The 15760-nt window shown below is 49.5% G+C and overlaps 5 protein-coding genes across 5 annotated transcripts; all 5 read left to right on the top strand.

Annotated features, from left to right (window-relative positions):
* Positions 1 to 3091: 3091 nt before the first annotated feature.
* BNI4 (bud neck involved protein) lies at positions 3092 to 5867 on the top strand (the record flags this gene model as incomplete). Its single annotated transcript, XM_058501923.1, has 4 exons — positions 3092 to 4174; positions 4297 to 5320; positions 5366 to 5772; positions 5820 to 5867. The coding sequence occupies 4 exons, from the start codon at positions 3092 to 3094 to the stop codon at positions 5865 to 5867; spliced, it is 2562 nt and encodes an 853-aa protein (XP_058363245.1).
* Positions 5868 to 7113: 1246 nt separating this feature from the next.
* On the top strand, positions 7114 to 9454 carry ONS95_008369 (uncharacterized protein). Its single transcript, XM_058501922.1, has 2 exons — positions 7114 to 7496; positions 7565 to 9454. Exons 1-2 carry the CDS (start codon positions 7317 to 7319, stop codon positions 9266 to 9268), a joined length of 1884 nt encoding a protein of 627 aa, XP_058363244.1. The 5' UTR covers positions 7114 to 7316; the 3' UTR covers positions 9269 to 9454.
* A 753-nt stretch (positions 9455 to 10207) lies between these two features.
* On the top strand, positions 10208 to 12197 carry ONS95_008368 (uncharacterized protein). The gene is made up of 3 exons (XM_058501921.1): positions 10208 to 10754; positions 10815 to 11330; positions 11412 to 12197. The coding sequence occupies exons 1-3, from the start codon at positions 10329 to 10331 to the stop codon at positions 11862 to 11864; spliced, it is 1395 nt and encodes a 464-aa protein (XP_058363243.1). The 5' UTR covers positions 10208 to 10328; the 3' UTR covers positions 11865 to 12197.
* Positions 12198 to 12523: 326 nt separating this feature from the next.
* Positions 12524 to 14778, top strand: ONS95_008367 (uncharacterized protein). Its single transcript, XM_058501920.1, has 3 exons — positions 12524 to 13019; positions 13070 to 13377; positions 13432 to 14778. The coding sequence occupies exons 1-3, from the start codon at positions 12916 to 12918 to the stop codon at positions 14484 to 14486; spliced, it is 1467 nt and encodes a 488-aa protein (XP_058363242.1). The 5' UTR covers positions 12524 to 12915; the 3' UTR covers positions 14487 to 14778.
* Positions 14779 to 15373: 595 nt separating this feature from the next.
* Positions 15374 to 15712, top strand: ONS95_008366 (uncharacterized protein; the record flags this gene model as incomplete). The annotated part of the gene is made up of 1 exon (XM_058501919.1): positions 15374 to 15712. One exon carries the CDS (start codon positions 15374 to 15376, stop codon positions 15710 to 15712), a length of 339 nt encoding a protein of 112 aa, XP_058363241.1.
* Positions 15713 to 15760: the final 48 nt, after the last annotated feature.

The following is a 15760-nucleotide window of genomic DNA, read 5'->3' as shown; positions in this document are numbered from 1 at the left end:
GAGGTGATGATGAGGTAACGAGGGCTTCACGACATGATATTGACCGATGCAGGACATAAAGGGAAGGCGCGTGTGGTTGATAAGAGGTGCAGGTAGCTCTGTGAGTGTACCGTATTTTCTTGTCTTGTTTTGTTGGTTGTTGAAGAATGGGATGCCGAGGAGCTTGCTTGAAAGGCGTGGGATGGGATGGGATTTGTGTGACGACCCCACTGTGTCCAGGGAACGCCGAGATTCGGGGTTGCTTGTGTATTTGTTGGAAGATGCCCAGAAGATAGGATGGTTAGGATGTGGTTGAAAGCGATTGCTGTCCAGATCGTTTCAAATACAAGAATTGCTGCGATCTACGGAATTATTTCTCACCCCTCTCGTCTCTCCTGAATCTGGAAGGAAGCCGGCTCGGGATATATCTATCCTTCAGATATTAAAATGGAGCCAGAGCGCGAGGGAACAGGCCACTTGGTTGTCCGTGGACGGTGTTTCCTTCATGCACGAAAGACTGGCGTGATAGGCTGGCTGGGATGAGGGTGCGAGTGAGAGAAGGAAAGAAGGAAAAGCGTGTCTTGGGTTTGGTGTGTGTCCTGGGCAAGTTGCTGGGTGTTGGTTGTTGCATCACTCTGCCACAACAGCAAGTTTATGCAGCTTTTGAAGATTTTTCAGTCGGAAAACCTCGGTAGAGGGTAATAACACATGAGATATAGTGAAGATCCGTGGCTCTTGGATAGGAAGGTTTAAGAGGGAGGAAAGAAGTAAATCCAGATTCTCAACTGTTGAACGATTTGCACATGAAGATCTCGAGACTATCCCGCGTTCTCCATCGGGGACCTGTCAAGTGGTGAGGAGGAGCTTGGATTTTGTGGAGTCGTGAGCCGTCTGGAGGGATTCCTAGGTAAGCTGAATGCTGATTTGATGCTTACACGCGTCGGACAAGCTCAATCGTTTCAGAAGCAGACAGCCTTGGAGGAGGCGGCCATACATATGCTACAGTATGAAATTTAAAGTGCTTTCTGCTGGATTCTGTGGTCTGGGCCGGGGATCAGATCGACTGGCGTTGCGGCTGGCTGCACTCGTTTAGGATAAATGCAGTATGCGGAAGAAGAATGCACCACAACCCTAACTTTTGTCTCTGTTTTTCCCCCCTGTGTCCTCAGGCTATGACGAAAGTTTGAGGGGTTGAAATTATTTCAGAATTCTTGATTCGTTAGCTGTGTTTTGATGACGGTGAAATTCTCATTGGTTGATTGGTAATCTGGTTCCTGAGGATGATGATGCTGATGTCCAAGATGGTTGGCGATGATTCGATGTCAAAGTTGGGCGCTGATACCCCTCTATGCAGGACATCTGCAGGACATCTATCCAGCAGTGAGTGAGTGCGTTTCCAACCCATCATCTCAGGCCACCGCGCTGCAGCACTGCAGCTTCAACTGGCCTATGGCAAGTTGCCAATTCTACACCAGCAAAAACAGAGGCTGCGTTCTCGAAACTGTGATCCCAAGAAACTTCGAGGCTACTGTATGGTGGCAGTATAATTGAAAGTTAAAGACAGCTTTCGGCTGCTGATTTGAGAGGAGGTGTTTCCGGGTGGTGGACTCTTTGACTGCAGTAGTGTATTATTGTCGACCGTCGGACTGAGATCCGAGGATGTGAGTATGTAATCGGGGGTTAAGTGTCCCCTGAAATGGACTTGATCGGACAAGCGGCCATGCCAATGCTTTCGAAGTGAGGGGAGGGATGGCTCGTAATTGGCAGGCCGAGTCCGTGAAGATAGACTTGGACTAGAGGAGAGCAAGCCACACACACGTTGGGAACACGCAGGTATGGGAATATGAGACAAATAAGATGAACGTGTTGACGAGAGGGGATTGCTGCAGAATTGCGAATGAGTAGTGGACTTCAAGTATTGCATGAATAGACGACGAGGCAGACAGGAGCATCCGCGAGTCACCTCCTCTCTTCACAGGATAACCGTTGTTGTGTCCATTGTGCTGTTCATCTCGTGCTGCCTTGCTTGACTGCTTCACAAATTTATACATGCTCACCCATCACGGTACAGCCTTTGAACCTTGCTGTGGAGGCATCTTTACAGGCATGCTGTCCCACTGGAGTGGAGCCTGCATGCCCCTATCCAGCAAGCCCTCGTCCGCTAACCCCCATTAGTCGCCCCTGTCCTCGGGCTCTCACACGCTGTGCGGTGCGGTGCGGTACAGCACAGCACAGTACGCGGCGGCGGTGGTGGTGCTGGGCCACGGTCAACTTCAACTCCAGACTTTCTCTCCGTCTTTCTACACTTCCTCTTTCCAACCCAGGCTCTGTCTCAATATCTCCCGATTGTTGACGACACCCATCACCCCGTCCGCCTGCCTTCGTTTTCCTTCAACAAGGCGGTCTTCTTTCTTCTCATTGTCTATTGTTGTCCCTCTTTTCCCCCTAGCACAGCCCAATCCCCATTCATCCCATCAGCCCCGTATCCGTGTCCACCACCTCCTCGAAAAAACATTCCTCTCCTCATTCCACCTCCCTCGCTTCCGACGGCCACGACGACGACAGCAGACCCATTTCCATCAATTCACGAGAGAGCTGTGAGGTTCGCAGACTCTAATCCAGTGCTTTGCCCGTCGATTCGTTGCTCATTGGTGTTGTCGTGACAGATCCCTCACCTTTTGGCCGGACAGAGCTCTCACGGGAGAAGTGTGGTTCTGTGACGCGAACGAGTTCAGACTCAACTCCTTCCTGGCCGCCGGCGTCCCTTTTCGATTCGACCTTTCTTCAACCGTTAACTCGCGTTGATTTCCAACCTACACTCTTCGTAATACTTGCACCTTCTCTGGCACATTTTCTCATTGAAGGTTCGTGATACGATCCCCCTCATCCGATCCTTTAACGCGCTTGTGGAGCCTGTCAGAGCAACATCACCCCGATGAAATCACCTCACCCACTTGACTTTTTCGATGAGGAGACTAACATTGATTTTTATTGCAGATATACCATTTCGTTCTTGTCACCTTTACGACCGATCCTTCGTAACGAATGAAGTGTTGAGAATACACCAAAGCTTTTAGCTTTCCATCATCCCAGCCAGGCTCGTTACCACAGCATGGCTGCTTTGGTTCAATCATACCCCCAACAGTCCAGTACAATTACGATGCTCCAAACTCGACCTTCCTCTGCATCTGGAATCCTCCAGAACGCTTCGCAGGCCCAGTCTCACCACAAGTACCCTGTGAATCCACAACAGATGCAGCGTAACAGTGTCCACGGGATGAGCAATGGCATGGGAATAACAAATTATCGGGGACATACCACAGTGGCACCAATTGCTCCTTACGCATTCACTAGTACCCCTAGTCTTGCTACACCGGGGCAGAGGCAAGGACCGCATCTTCGAGCGGATCAGAGAACCACTTCAGCACCAAGCGGGATGGGTCAACATTCTGAATCAGGACAAAACAGATCAAGATATCCTGCACCGCTTTCGGTCTCTACTACCTCGTCCTCTTCCTCCTCCGATCTCTCTTCAGTGAGCCACAGATCAGGATCAAAGGATGACTCTGTCATCACCGGGACTGCTCGTGTTGTTTCAGGGGGTGTAAGACCTCATTCCGTAGTCATGAACTCCAACAACGGAAATCTTGCTCCCCCAAGCCTCGCGTCCCCATCCAAGCCGTCACCCGAACGTTACCGCCGACCAAACAATCGTCGAGCTGAGTCTGTCTCCAGCCAACAGCCTTCCACACCAACTGGCTCCTCCATGCCAAATGTCATGCAATTCTATGGCAACTCAACACAACAGCCCACTCTGCCTACAATCTCACCTCAAAGCTTCAGTTTACAGATGCCCCAGTTCTCCAAACCTACAACTGGCTTTACCTCGGGTGCCACCAGTGCCGATGATATGGCATTGAATCGAAACACCAGCCAAGAGGCTATCAAAAGATATCGTCGACGCAGCATTCACACCATTGACGCAGCTGATTATAGTGGGATGTCGGGAGGATTTTTGCAGCAGGGATCACGCCAAGTTAGCAGTGCGAATGGCAGAATTGATCAGCAACACCCTCTCCGGAGCTCTCCCGTTGGGGTTATTCGTCCGGGCTCGTCTCATGGACGCAATGGAAGTTCAGACAGCGTGAATTCTACTCGCAGCGCTGCTCGCGGACATATTTCCAGACCCAACTCGGTATGTATTATCTCGTAAACTTCTCACCGCCGCGGTATTCCCGCATCTTCCAACATTTTCAATTTATCCCACACCAATTAAAGTGTTTTGGGGTTCATTTCGCTAATCCGCTAATGATCCAGGCGAACAAGCGAGAGGCAAGCGCATCCATGGCACCTTCAAACCCCGCCCCATCTTCCTCGCAACCTCCAGCGGCAAACAACTTTGCAGACCAATCCTCAGCCAAACACGATGTGCCTAGACTTGTGAATATTCCTCCACGAGCTTCGTCTACAGATGCCGCCAAACGAATTGCCAATCCTTCTCCTCTGTCGAAGCCGATGACGATGAGTCCCGAGACTTCGGTTTCCAAGGACTCCTTCGCATCGAACGTTCAAGCCGCCCTACAACAACAACAGCCAGCGAAGCCCACTTATGCGCAGGCCGCAAGTGGCCCTGCGAGCCCTGCTGCTCAACAATTGGCGGCGTTGAACGATAAGGAGGGAAAGAAGAGCAAGACCTCACGACTGCGGAGGGCCTTCTTCTTTGGTAGTGCGGCAGAACTTCGACGAGCCTCGGCTGAGAACAGTGCAGCCAACAATGCAGCAGGTCGTTCTCAGCAACGCAAGGACAAATACCAGGAGGAGCAAGATGCTGAACAAGCCCGGATTGCACAGCAGCAGGAGGCTGGAGGGATTGGATCGGGCATTTACTCTGGCCAAGGAAACATCTTCACCGGCTCTACTGATAATCTTTCAATCTCGTCAACTGCTTCTTCCGCCTCTATCATGATCCGGAAGATGGGCAAAGGCATGAAGAAATCCACCAGATCTCTTGTGGGGCTCTTCAGACCAAAGTCTGTTATTGGTGTTCCTGCTGCAGATGGTCCCCTTCCTCAGGCAAGCCAGGCTCAGGTTTCTATGGTTACTGTTGAGGCAGAGAGAGAAAAGGTGAATGTCAATGCAGACCCGCATGATCAGGCTGGAGGCGGTACAGGTTTCCCAAGATTAGAGCGGAATTCCCTCGATGCTGCCAATGCCACCGCTACCATCACAGAGCGATTGGGAAGTGCTAGCACTGAGAATTCTGCTGCCAGACGAAGCATTGTTGGAGGTGAGAAGGAGCGCGCAGAGGTTCTGGCAGCTGTGAAGAAGGGTATCCTTAAGCGTAAGTCGACCTCCTATTTTTGGATCCATTGTACTGACAAATCAGGCACTGGTACAGACTCAGGAAACTCTTCACCTGTTATTCGACCAGTCGACACCAAAGCCGCCAACTTCCAACTACCACAAATACCCAACGTCAATGATTCCCCCAATTCGTCTGCTCCGAGCACACCAAATGATGAGCAACAGGCACACCGCAAGAATGGTTCAGTGACATTGGGGGGCGAAGACTACTTCATGTCTGCCCTGCGTTTCCGAGGAGATTCGAAGAGCATGCCAGGAACACCTCAGGGGACTGCCACCAAGCGTAATGCCACATTCAGTCCTCGTATTCAGTTTCATGATACCTGGCCGAGTGGAGAATACGATCGTAGGGGCGAGATTGCCACATGTAATCGTCTTACGCCAATGCTTGCCCAACAGATCAAGGAGGAGATCAACAACTTCAAAATGGTATGTATTCTGTGGGTGAAATTTGGAATTCAGCTAACCTTGCGCAGGAAATGGTGGTGCACGAAAACTCCAAAATCTACACACACTTCTTCTAATGAAACCACGATTATGGTTGCTTCCAGCAGCCCACGAGAAACAAAACTCACATATCCTCTCTTCGCATAGCGGGGCAGGCACAAAAAGGTTTGTTGTCATGCACACGCACATCAGATCCGACTTCACAGGCGTCTACCAGGGTTTTTGCGCATTCTATGGTGTACAGGAGTCAATTTAACATCTGAGCGATTTGGTCAACAAACTCTATATTCTTTTTTCCACATCGTTCATTGTCTTGACTGTCTTTTTTCACTTGCTTGCTACTAGACAGATATGGGCGTCGGCTGTCTTGTTGTCTATTTTCCTTCTCTCTCGCAGTCTTTCTTCTTTTCTAAGAGCATACTGGGCGGGTGACTGGGCAGAGGGAAGGGCTGTATGGATGGATAGCTAGGTCGACGGATGTACTGGGGATGAAATGGAAATGGGGTTGTGATCTGTGATTTATGGTTGGGTGGAGGGATTGACGAGTGGCATAGTATGAAAGACAGAGACAACGCGAGACAGCATGCAAGCAAGCAAATTCCTGAATGAAGAACGTTTTTGACTTTTAAGAGAGGCTTTGAGATTCATGCATTGAGATTTGCTTTGCTGCGAAAGTTGCTTTTTTGCATCGAGATATTTCCCAATTAGTGCTTGCTAGGGAGGACTCGGCGACGGGTATCGAAGTAGTAGCTGGACGTGGGTCATTGATTCTGTTAATGAGGTCACAAGTCTATTTGTACGATGTATCATTTCTCTCATCACTGAATATTCGAGAGCAGAAACAGCATTGAAATGGTGACGGGAAAGCTGGTAGAGTTGAATGTGAGGATCTCGGAAGGCCTTAGATTGGAAAGTTCTATAACACGCGTCACTGTATAACACTAAATTATGTATACTTACTTCCACATTTGTTGTAAGGATGTGAACTCGTGAAAAGAAATGGAATGCATCTATGATTGAGCTGCATCAGGCTGAGGTTTGGTCGCCTGAAGTCTGGTATGGTAAGGGCTACTCAACTATTGCCTCCTATGAATCAGGGAGATCAAGTGTCGCTGATGATCCAGAATCCCGAGCCCAGACTATAGCGTGTCTAATCTTCTTTTGTATATGCTTATTTATACATGATTGGTGCTGTTCCATGTTCTCGAGTTTTCATGCCAATGTGAGTTGGGAGACTTTCCAAAGTGATACCTACTGCAGCCTCGGCTTGGCACTACACAGCCTTGTGACCGAGGCGCTAAAATATTTTACCTCGAGGCTCTCGTTTGGCAAACTTCAAGAGACATTGCGACACTTACTCACTCCTACATTCTCTAGCTCCACACAATTCAAACGACAACGAGATACCACTGGAAAGATCTACCTGCTAGTCCAGCTGCGCGATTGTGGCGGCTGCTCTGCTGCGACGAGTGCTGTGGGCTGGAACCCGGCGACTGGAAATACCTTCTCTGGGGCGAAGGTACATCATGACGGCTAATGATGCTGTGCTGGGAGGGGGAGTGAAGGATGCAGGGGGGATTATAAGCAATGGTATTGGAGAAACTGTTGAGGAACAGAGGAGGGGAAAGTTGTATGGAAGGGCGTTTTATGAGAGTATTGGGAGTCCGAAGTTTGTGCTGGCACCGATGGTTGATCAGTCGGAATTCGTATGTGCTTTCTTGATCTTTGTTCGACTTCACTATGGATAGTGGACAGAAAGACTGACAGTTAATAGGCCTGGCGTATGCTCTCCCGCTCATTCATCCCTCCCTCCTCCCAACGAGACCTCGTAGCATACACACCAATGCTCCACGCACGCATGTTCAGCGAAACCCCCAAATTCCGCGACGGCCACTTCCAACCCTTCCGCGGCTCTCTTGCCTCGCCCACCCCTCCATCACCTCTCCCTCCACTCTTCCTCGACGGCAATCCTTCCTTCGACCGCCCCCTCTTCGTCCAATTCTGCGCCAATAATCCCTCCGAACTCCTCTCCGCCGCAAAATACGTTGCGCCGTTCTGCGATGCCGTGGATCTGAATCTAGGCTGTCCGCAGGGCATTGCTAGAAAAGGGAAATATGGAGCGTTTTTACAAGAGGATCAGGAGTTGATATATCAGTTGATTAACACGCTGCATAAAGACCTGGTAGTTCCTGTCACAGCTAAGATCAGGATCTTAGACTCGAGAGAGAAGACGTTGGAGTATGCGAAGAAGGTATTGAGTGCTGGTGCTAGTATTTTGACTGTGCATGGGCGGACGAGAGAGATGAAGGGGCATAAGACGGGGTTGGCGGATTGGGCTGTCATTCGGTATTTGAGGGAGCAATTGCCGAGAGAGACGGTGCTGTTTGCGAATGGGAATATTCTCAAGAAGGAGGATATTGATAGATGTCTTGAGGCTACGGGCGCGGATGGCGTGATGAGCGCAGAGGGAAATCTATATGACCCTGCGATATTCTCTGAGGCGCCGCCGGTGGGTGAAGAGGGAAGGGAATATTGGAGAGGTGTTGATGGACGGGGTGGTTGGAGGATGGATGCCGTGTGTAGGAGGTATATGGATATCATATATCGTTACGTATTGGAAGTCGAACCGCCAAAACGACAGCCTCTTTATTTACCATCCGACCCGGAGCCTGAACCAGCACCTTCAGCAGCGGTGGAAGACTCAACACCTCAGCAGACAAACGGGGACTCGTCCGCAAAACGCAAAGCATCTACAGAACAAACCTCAAACTCAACGTCAGCATCCAAACGCCAAAAGACCAATGGCCCAAAGAAAGAAAAATCCTCCTCTCCCAACATGCTAGCCATGCAACCCCATCTCTTCAAGCTTCTACGCCCCCTAGTAGCCAAACACCACAACGTGCGTGACGCCCTCGCCCGAAGCCGCGCAGGTGACATCGAAGCATTCGAGAACGTTCTCCAGCTCGTCGAGAAAGCTTGCAAGGAAGGATTAAAAGAGTACGCTTCAAGCAACGGCGAGAGCTGGGAAATCGAGATGAAGAACGATGCGCGTCTGAACGCTGCTAAAATCTCACAAAATGCTATTGAGAATGGAGGGAATGGTAAAAAGGATAAAGAGGGAGATGGCAAGGGCGAAGTAACTGGTGAAATGGACGAGAGTTCTATCGAGACGGTCCGCGCTTGTAAGAGGCCTTGGTGGGTCGTGCAGCCGTATGTGAGGCCGCTTCCTAAGGAGGCGTTGGCGAAGGGGAGTTTGACCCTCAGCAAGAAGGAGAAGGAGGCGTTGAGGAGGACGGGGGATCCGTTTGGGGATTTGGAGAAGGTTGACAGGGAGGGAAAGGAGAATGGCGTGGTGGTTGGGGAGGGGGAGGGGGGGTATGTGGAGGTTGAGAGGGTTGGTGAGGATGTGGGGAAGGGTAAGGGCGAGGGAAAAGGAGAGCAGGTGGAGATTCCGAAGGAGGGGCTGGTTTGTGGTTGATATAGGCGAAGGTCTTGTTTTGATACTCAGAGGGAGTGGGAAGGATGTATGAGGTGTGGTCAAGAGCTGATCCACGCTTCTAGAAAGACGGAATATCTCATTCAGATTTAAGATGATAGTCAATAGATAGAAATTGGGAATAGTGGCCCGCTGCGTTCATGAATCAACTACTTGGTTCGTTTCCTCCATGGGGCTTTCTGTTGGTGAAGTCAAGTTCGCTGTGTGCATAGAAAAATCTGTCCAGTACACAGGAATCGTCTGTGTTGTCTTCGTCAGCATGATAGATGTTCGAAATTACTAGGTTACTCGTGGCATATCTCTTCAGATTTGGGATATTGCTGGTTGTGAACATAACGAGCCTCTGGAGGGTGAGAATTCTGAGGATACTCCAGGATGTTACAGCATCTGGCTTATAAACATAGGAGGGACGCTGGTGTGCTGAAGTGTTGAACTGGGTATGTATGGGGCATTGAGGGGTTTAAGAGATTTGGAACTACAGTAACGTTCTCGACCACCAGGATGAACACCCCTTGCAACAACCTTCCGCATCTTCGGGCGAAGACAGAGTATATATCAGCAACACTCAGATTCTACAGTTGAGATTGTGTTATGTCCAAGACACCTCGTTTGATCTCCTAGTCGCTTCAGCCCCTGGTTATCCGCGGTATTTCGACATTGTAGACTGCGCAGTGGAGTTCGACGCAGGGAACACAAAGAGTTGATTTCTTATCTTTAAGAGCAACGTGAAACTCATGAGACTCTCATTGAGCCCTTGAGAATTATTGAGCCAGCTGGAGGTGGTCGATGAGACTACCAGGTTGTTTTTCTGTTTACCATTGGCTTGCTGGCACATGGTGGCGTTGAGGCGCCTGTTTGACGCCCGGTTTGGTGGTGGCATAGCCATTCAAAATCCGCATTGCATTTCGTGGAATTTGGTGAAAGTGTCCGATTTTCTCTCATAACCACTATTTCCAATTCCGATTTTACAGTTCCGATCCAAATCATTTACCTTCATCATGAACACCGTCTACATGTGACAGGACAGAAGCCGTCCAGCTCAATGGATCGAAGAGACTCTGCATCAGCACCAAATTCCATTCAAATGGCAGCCTTACCACGTCCAGCTCGGACTCTCCCCCGACCTTCTCCAGCATTAAACCTTTCCGGCAACCCTATCTTGCCTTCATTCAAGGATCCCGAGGTCTGTCTCACTAATTTTCAGGATCAAAGCCATACAAGAACAGGACGTCGACGATTGATCTGCTTCCCCAAGCTCAATCTACTCAATAGAAAGCTAGCACGACTCACTTTCCAGGCTATGGTCGCATTTGGCGTCCTTACAATTGTATATCAAGGCATCAGTCTTATACCAGCCTTCCAGAGTTCCAGAACCGCGCTGAGGGCCTTGGGTATCCAATGGGAATCGGCTCGTGACGGCCGTCAAACTCTGGTTTTTGGATTCTTGCAGGAGTGCGCGAGTCGTAAGGTAAGATATTATTGATTTCCGACGGTGAGCTCCATTATCTTGTTAACTGGTGAGATGCAGGCACAGGGCTTGCCGCTGGGTAATGACTGTGAGAAGTATTTGGCACGAACGCCGAAGGCTCCACCTGATATTGAAGAGTGGTTGGAAGCTACTCCGTTGGGAAATGTTGTACGAGTGCTCAGGAAGATTCGGGATCTTGTGTACACTGGTTCGGATGGAAGTGGCACGCTTCATCCAGATACGCCATCTTGGGTTTCTGGCGGGGAACGCCAACAGGAGTGGTCCAAAGTTCGGCTGTACCTCGTCATGGCCCTCATTGTTTTCGTGTTACTTTGTGTGGCAAAATCTAGACGATTTCGAAGTGATGTCGGTAGAATCAGGTCAACTGCCCATATTCTCTATGGCCCGTTCGCAATGATTGCGAGTTCCTCACTAGCGACTTGGATAATTTATTCGGTCGTATTTGGGGGCACTATATCGTTGGGCATTTGGATTTATTTTGATTATGGGATTCCTTCAAAGATACAGAGATGGGACGCTGTGTTCGAATTCCTCGAGGAATGCAATTTTCGTGAAGTACGTTTACAGGACCCGAAACATGCGCTGGACATTGATTTGGTGCCCAAACGCAGAGTCAGCTAACGATTGAATATCTAGAATCACGACATCCCACTTGGAGACGATTGTATCATTTACGCATCGAGGAGAATCGTACCGCGACCATCGACCGGAATCGCCTATCATGCCGTCACTCTCTTATGCCTTACTATTTCAGTTACAGCCTGTGTGTTGTCCATCACTAGCCTTGTAATGCAGTGGAGCACAACAAGGGCAATGCGAAGCAGCTTTTCCTTTGATAGTAGTTCTTCGGATCACTGGGATCGCATGCGTTTGATGTTTGAGAGCACGCCCTTCAGATCCAGTGGGAATGTCCGCGTCTCCGATCCGCTCGAACTGCACTTGTGGACAAGACTCAGTTCGCCAGATTCGGACGTCTTGCTGCTTCCGGATGAGACAATTTTTAGTGAAGACGAACGAACTTCTCGCTCTGAAAGGTCGGAGCGTGCGAGACGTATGCTAGGATATGAAGACTTGGTAGCTAGAAATTGAGGATGGATGTGATGAACTACGAGCAAGTATTTGCTTTCAAGGTTATGGATCTGGTCATGGATGGTAGTTTTGGTACGGGGATGTGGATGTGGAATAGTTCTGGTGCTCGCATACTTGGAAAGGCAGTGGTTCATAGGACGGCATCTGGCTTTCCATCTAAGTTTGATTGTCCAATCTGGCGATGTGATCGGTGGGCTGTGTGGCTGGTTGACCAGGATTATTCTTTCAATCTGTTGGTAATCACTACGATTTCCTTGATAGCTGCTACCTAGACGATATGCGTGTATAAGACGTGGAGCTTTGGAGCATGGTGCGGTTCAGCAGTGCCTGGAGATCTATTGAGTATGCCTCACACCCTCAAGAGACCCAACATCAACATTCGCTTGTGTAGCCCCTGTACAGTAAGCGAGACAACAGCACAACAGCAGCCTCAGTGGTGACTTTTGATGGGCCCACCATGAGCAAGAAATGCGCTGCATGCTAATGATAGTTCTAGACCCGTGCCATGTTACATTTCGGTTTATGGACTAACTGATGGACCCATGCCATCCTAGAGGCAAATCGCGCACCCCCACCCCTGGACAGGAGCCGCAAAGGCAGCGCGATATTAGCTATCTTCAGAACCAAGCCAAGATCCTTCCATTTTCTTCAAGAGGAAGCTTCTAGCACGGAGATCCGCACTCATGCATCAACTAAGCCTGTATGCTGCGAAGCATCGAATGTTCGTCACGTGTAAGGTCCCAAGCCCTGGCGCCCCTCATACAAAAGTCTTGGTACCTGCCGATTCAGGCACAGGTTGCAATCATTCCTTCTTGGCACCTTCCAATGCGAGATCACAGGGCCCGGATATTGTGATGATCGTATCTTGACCGCTCTGCAAGGGCAATGGCGTCTTGGTCACGATATGGCGAGATAGTGATATAAATGAAGGCACCGGCACGAGTTCGGATGAGTGGTTCGACCACCTGAGTTGCCTTCAATCCACCAGCTTCTGGGTTTCAAATCACTTTGAGATTAACCTCAAGATTGATTGAACTTTCGAAAGTCGATCATGAAGACCGTTGCATCAGTTGCCGTGGCGCTTTTCGCCTGGCAGTCTTTTGCCACCGAGCCTTTGACTCCAGAAAAGATCGAGGCGGGTGTCAAGCAAGTTGAGTGAGTTGACCCTAGTGATAGAGTCATGGAATAATGCTGACAGAATCAAGCCTGGAGCGCAATCTCTGGAACTTGAATCAAATCGCCAAGAAGAACGGTGGAAACAGAGCTTTTGGTCTTCCAGGATACAAAGCATCTTCGGATTATGTGCTCGAAAGAGTACAAACCAGATTTGGGAACACTTTCGACACGACTCTTCAATACTTCAACCACACTTTCGAGCAGACTCGTGATATTTCAGTCACTGGTCCAGATGGAGAGGACGTCCCAGTGATCACATTGCTTTACAACAATGCTACCCCACTACCTGGTGGAGTTACTGCTCCTCTTATCGACACCCCAGTCAATGATGTGACAGGTATGTAAAACCAATCACCGCTCAAAATAAGTGTTTTAGCTAACAATTGTCCAGGCTCAGGATGTGAGGCAGCTGATTGGGAGGGTATTGATCCTACTGGAAAGATTGTCCTCATCAAGCGTGGTGTTTGCGCCATCTCCATCAAGCTGAAGTTTGCAAAGGACCTCGGTGCTCTTGGTGCCATCCTCTGGCATCAAGTTTATGGCGTCCCTAACAGCGCCACTCTCGCTGCCGAGAATATTGGCCTCATTAGTCCTGTGGCTGTCGTCGCCAAGCCAATTGGAGAGGCATGGAAGGCACGTCTCGCAGCTGGCGAAGAATTGATCGTCAATCTCCTCGTCGACTCTGTTTTTGAGGAACGTGAGAGTTGGAACATCTTCTCTGAGACCAAGGAAGGCGACCCAAACAGCGTTGTCATGCTCGGTGCTCATTTGGACTCTGTCCAGGCTGGCCCAGGTATTAATGATGATGGATCAGGAACCTCCGGCATCTTGGAAGTTCTGACTGCTTTCCGTCACTACAAGGGATACAAGAACAAGGTCCGCTTTGCTTGGTGGGGTGCTGAAGAGAGTGGCCTCGTCGGATCTCTCTACTATACTTCCCATTTGAGTGAGGAAGAGGCAGACAAGATCAAGTTCTACTTCAACTACGACATGATAGGCTCTCCAAACCCAATCTGGGCTGTCTACAGAGGCGACAACCCAGGTGATGCCCCAGGAGCTAAGATCCTCTACGACTACCTCGTTGCCAAGGGCAAGCCAGCATACTACGGCGGCTTCGGAACAGGCTCAGATTATGTTGGATTCCTCCAGCTAGGCATTCCATCTTCTGGTCTGTTTACCGGAACCACCAATGATCCATGTTACCATCTGGTATGTGACACTACCAGCAACATCGATACCGAAGCCCTGGTCATCAACTCCAAGGCCGCTGGTGTGGCTGCTGCAAAATTCGCACTCTCTTTGGAGGGTGTTCCACCCCGTACCAAGACCACCGTCAACCGCAGAAACAAGATGCAGATTCGTGCCGAGTTTACCAAGTGGGCTCATGCTGCTCAGGAGGCTGCTGGGGCACACAGCTGCTCGCACAAGAGCAACAATGTTGTATAGAACGGTGACATTTGGATCTTGGGAGGAGGGCGAGAGACATGCAAATACAGAAAATTGTGCGCATATTTTCGCCTCTCTAAGATTTTAAAAGTTTGGATATAATGCAAAAATTTAATGTACACTGCATACTATTCTCTTTGAGTCGGTCATGGTGTTTATGTGATGTCCACTTAGTATGTATCCTAAGCGAGGACACCTGATCCATCATGAATCAACAGTCAACGTCGCAATATGGTTACTAGCTTCAAATGAGAAATTTGGTTTGGAGATAGTGTCTCCATTGACCTCGGTCACTCCTCTAGAACTTGTGCTTCATGGTTTTAGTCCGACAAAACTCAAGTGACAGGTCACGGGACCAGAATAAATGGCATCACAGCTAAAGTGGAAGGAGACGATGCGATTTTCCCCGGTTGAGGACACGGAATACTTTGTGTTCCTGATGATTAGGAAACTTGTAGTCGTGCAACCCCACAAACTGCACAGTACTCTTCTACTTCGAATGGAAACTGACTTGAGGACGTTGCTGCAGGATGTCTTCGTCAGAGAGGCACAAGCGAACACTTCAACGCTATCAACTGGAGACTCGCTGCCATAATTTAAGAACAATTCCGTGGTATTATGAACTAAAATTTGCGTATGATATTATGCTTAATGTAATGGGGACGCTCCGCTCTACTCCAGCCCAACTGGTGTCCCACTTGGTGGAGCTCTATCCTGAAAAGAGTAAACATATCCCAAGACTCCAGAAAAGCAACGATGAATGAGGAAGTCTCATTGTCGCACTATTGATTCCAGCTTGTACCCAACATGTTGGTTGTCCCTGAGCACCAGCTGAAGTTTGGTACAAGCAGCCACTCGGCCCTCCCGAATATGTCGAATTGCCAACCATGCTACCACCATATGGGCCAATCTGGCTTGTCACGGTTGGAGAAGGGGCTGTATCGACTGATGTTGTTCTGAAGTTTCCGCCCGATATCGTAGAAGATGCTGTTGATAGAAATGCTGAACTCGCCGCAGTCGAGGACGAGGTAGTTTGGGCTCGAGAGCTTGACGAGGTACTTGTGCTGGGTATCGCAGGCGGGCATGCTAGCGATATCAAGTCAACCACTGGTTCAAGGAACTGTGACGAACAGGCTCTTTGGACACAGAAAGAAGCTGTCGGGGAGAAAGAGTTGCATGCACAAGCACCTGGTAGGTCGTCAGCTTCCACCAACTCAAATCATTAGGTTATTCTTACAGTCGAAGTCAAGTATTGGACACGAACATATCGAGAA

This window comes from Cadophora gregata (genome assembly GCF_030347475.1).
Source record: "Cadophora gregata isolate MNR1 chromosome Unknown scaffold_2, whole genome shotgun sequence".
NCBI classification, from domain to species: Eukaryota; Fungi; Ascomycota; class Leotiomycetes; order Helotiales; family Ploettnerulaceae; genus Cadophora; species Cadophora gregata.
Note: the sequence above shows the minus strand (reverse complement) of the source record. Positions and strands in the feature narration are given on the sequence as shown.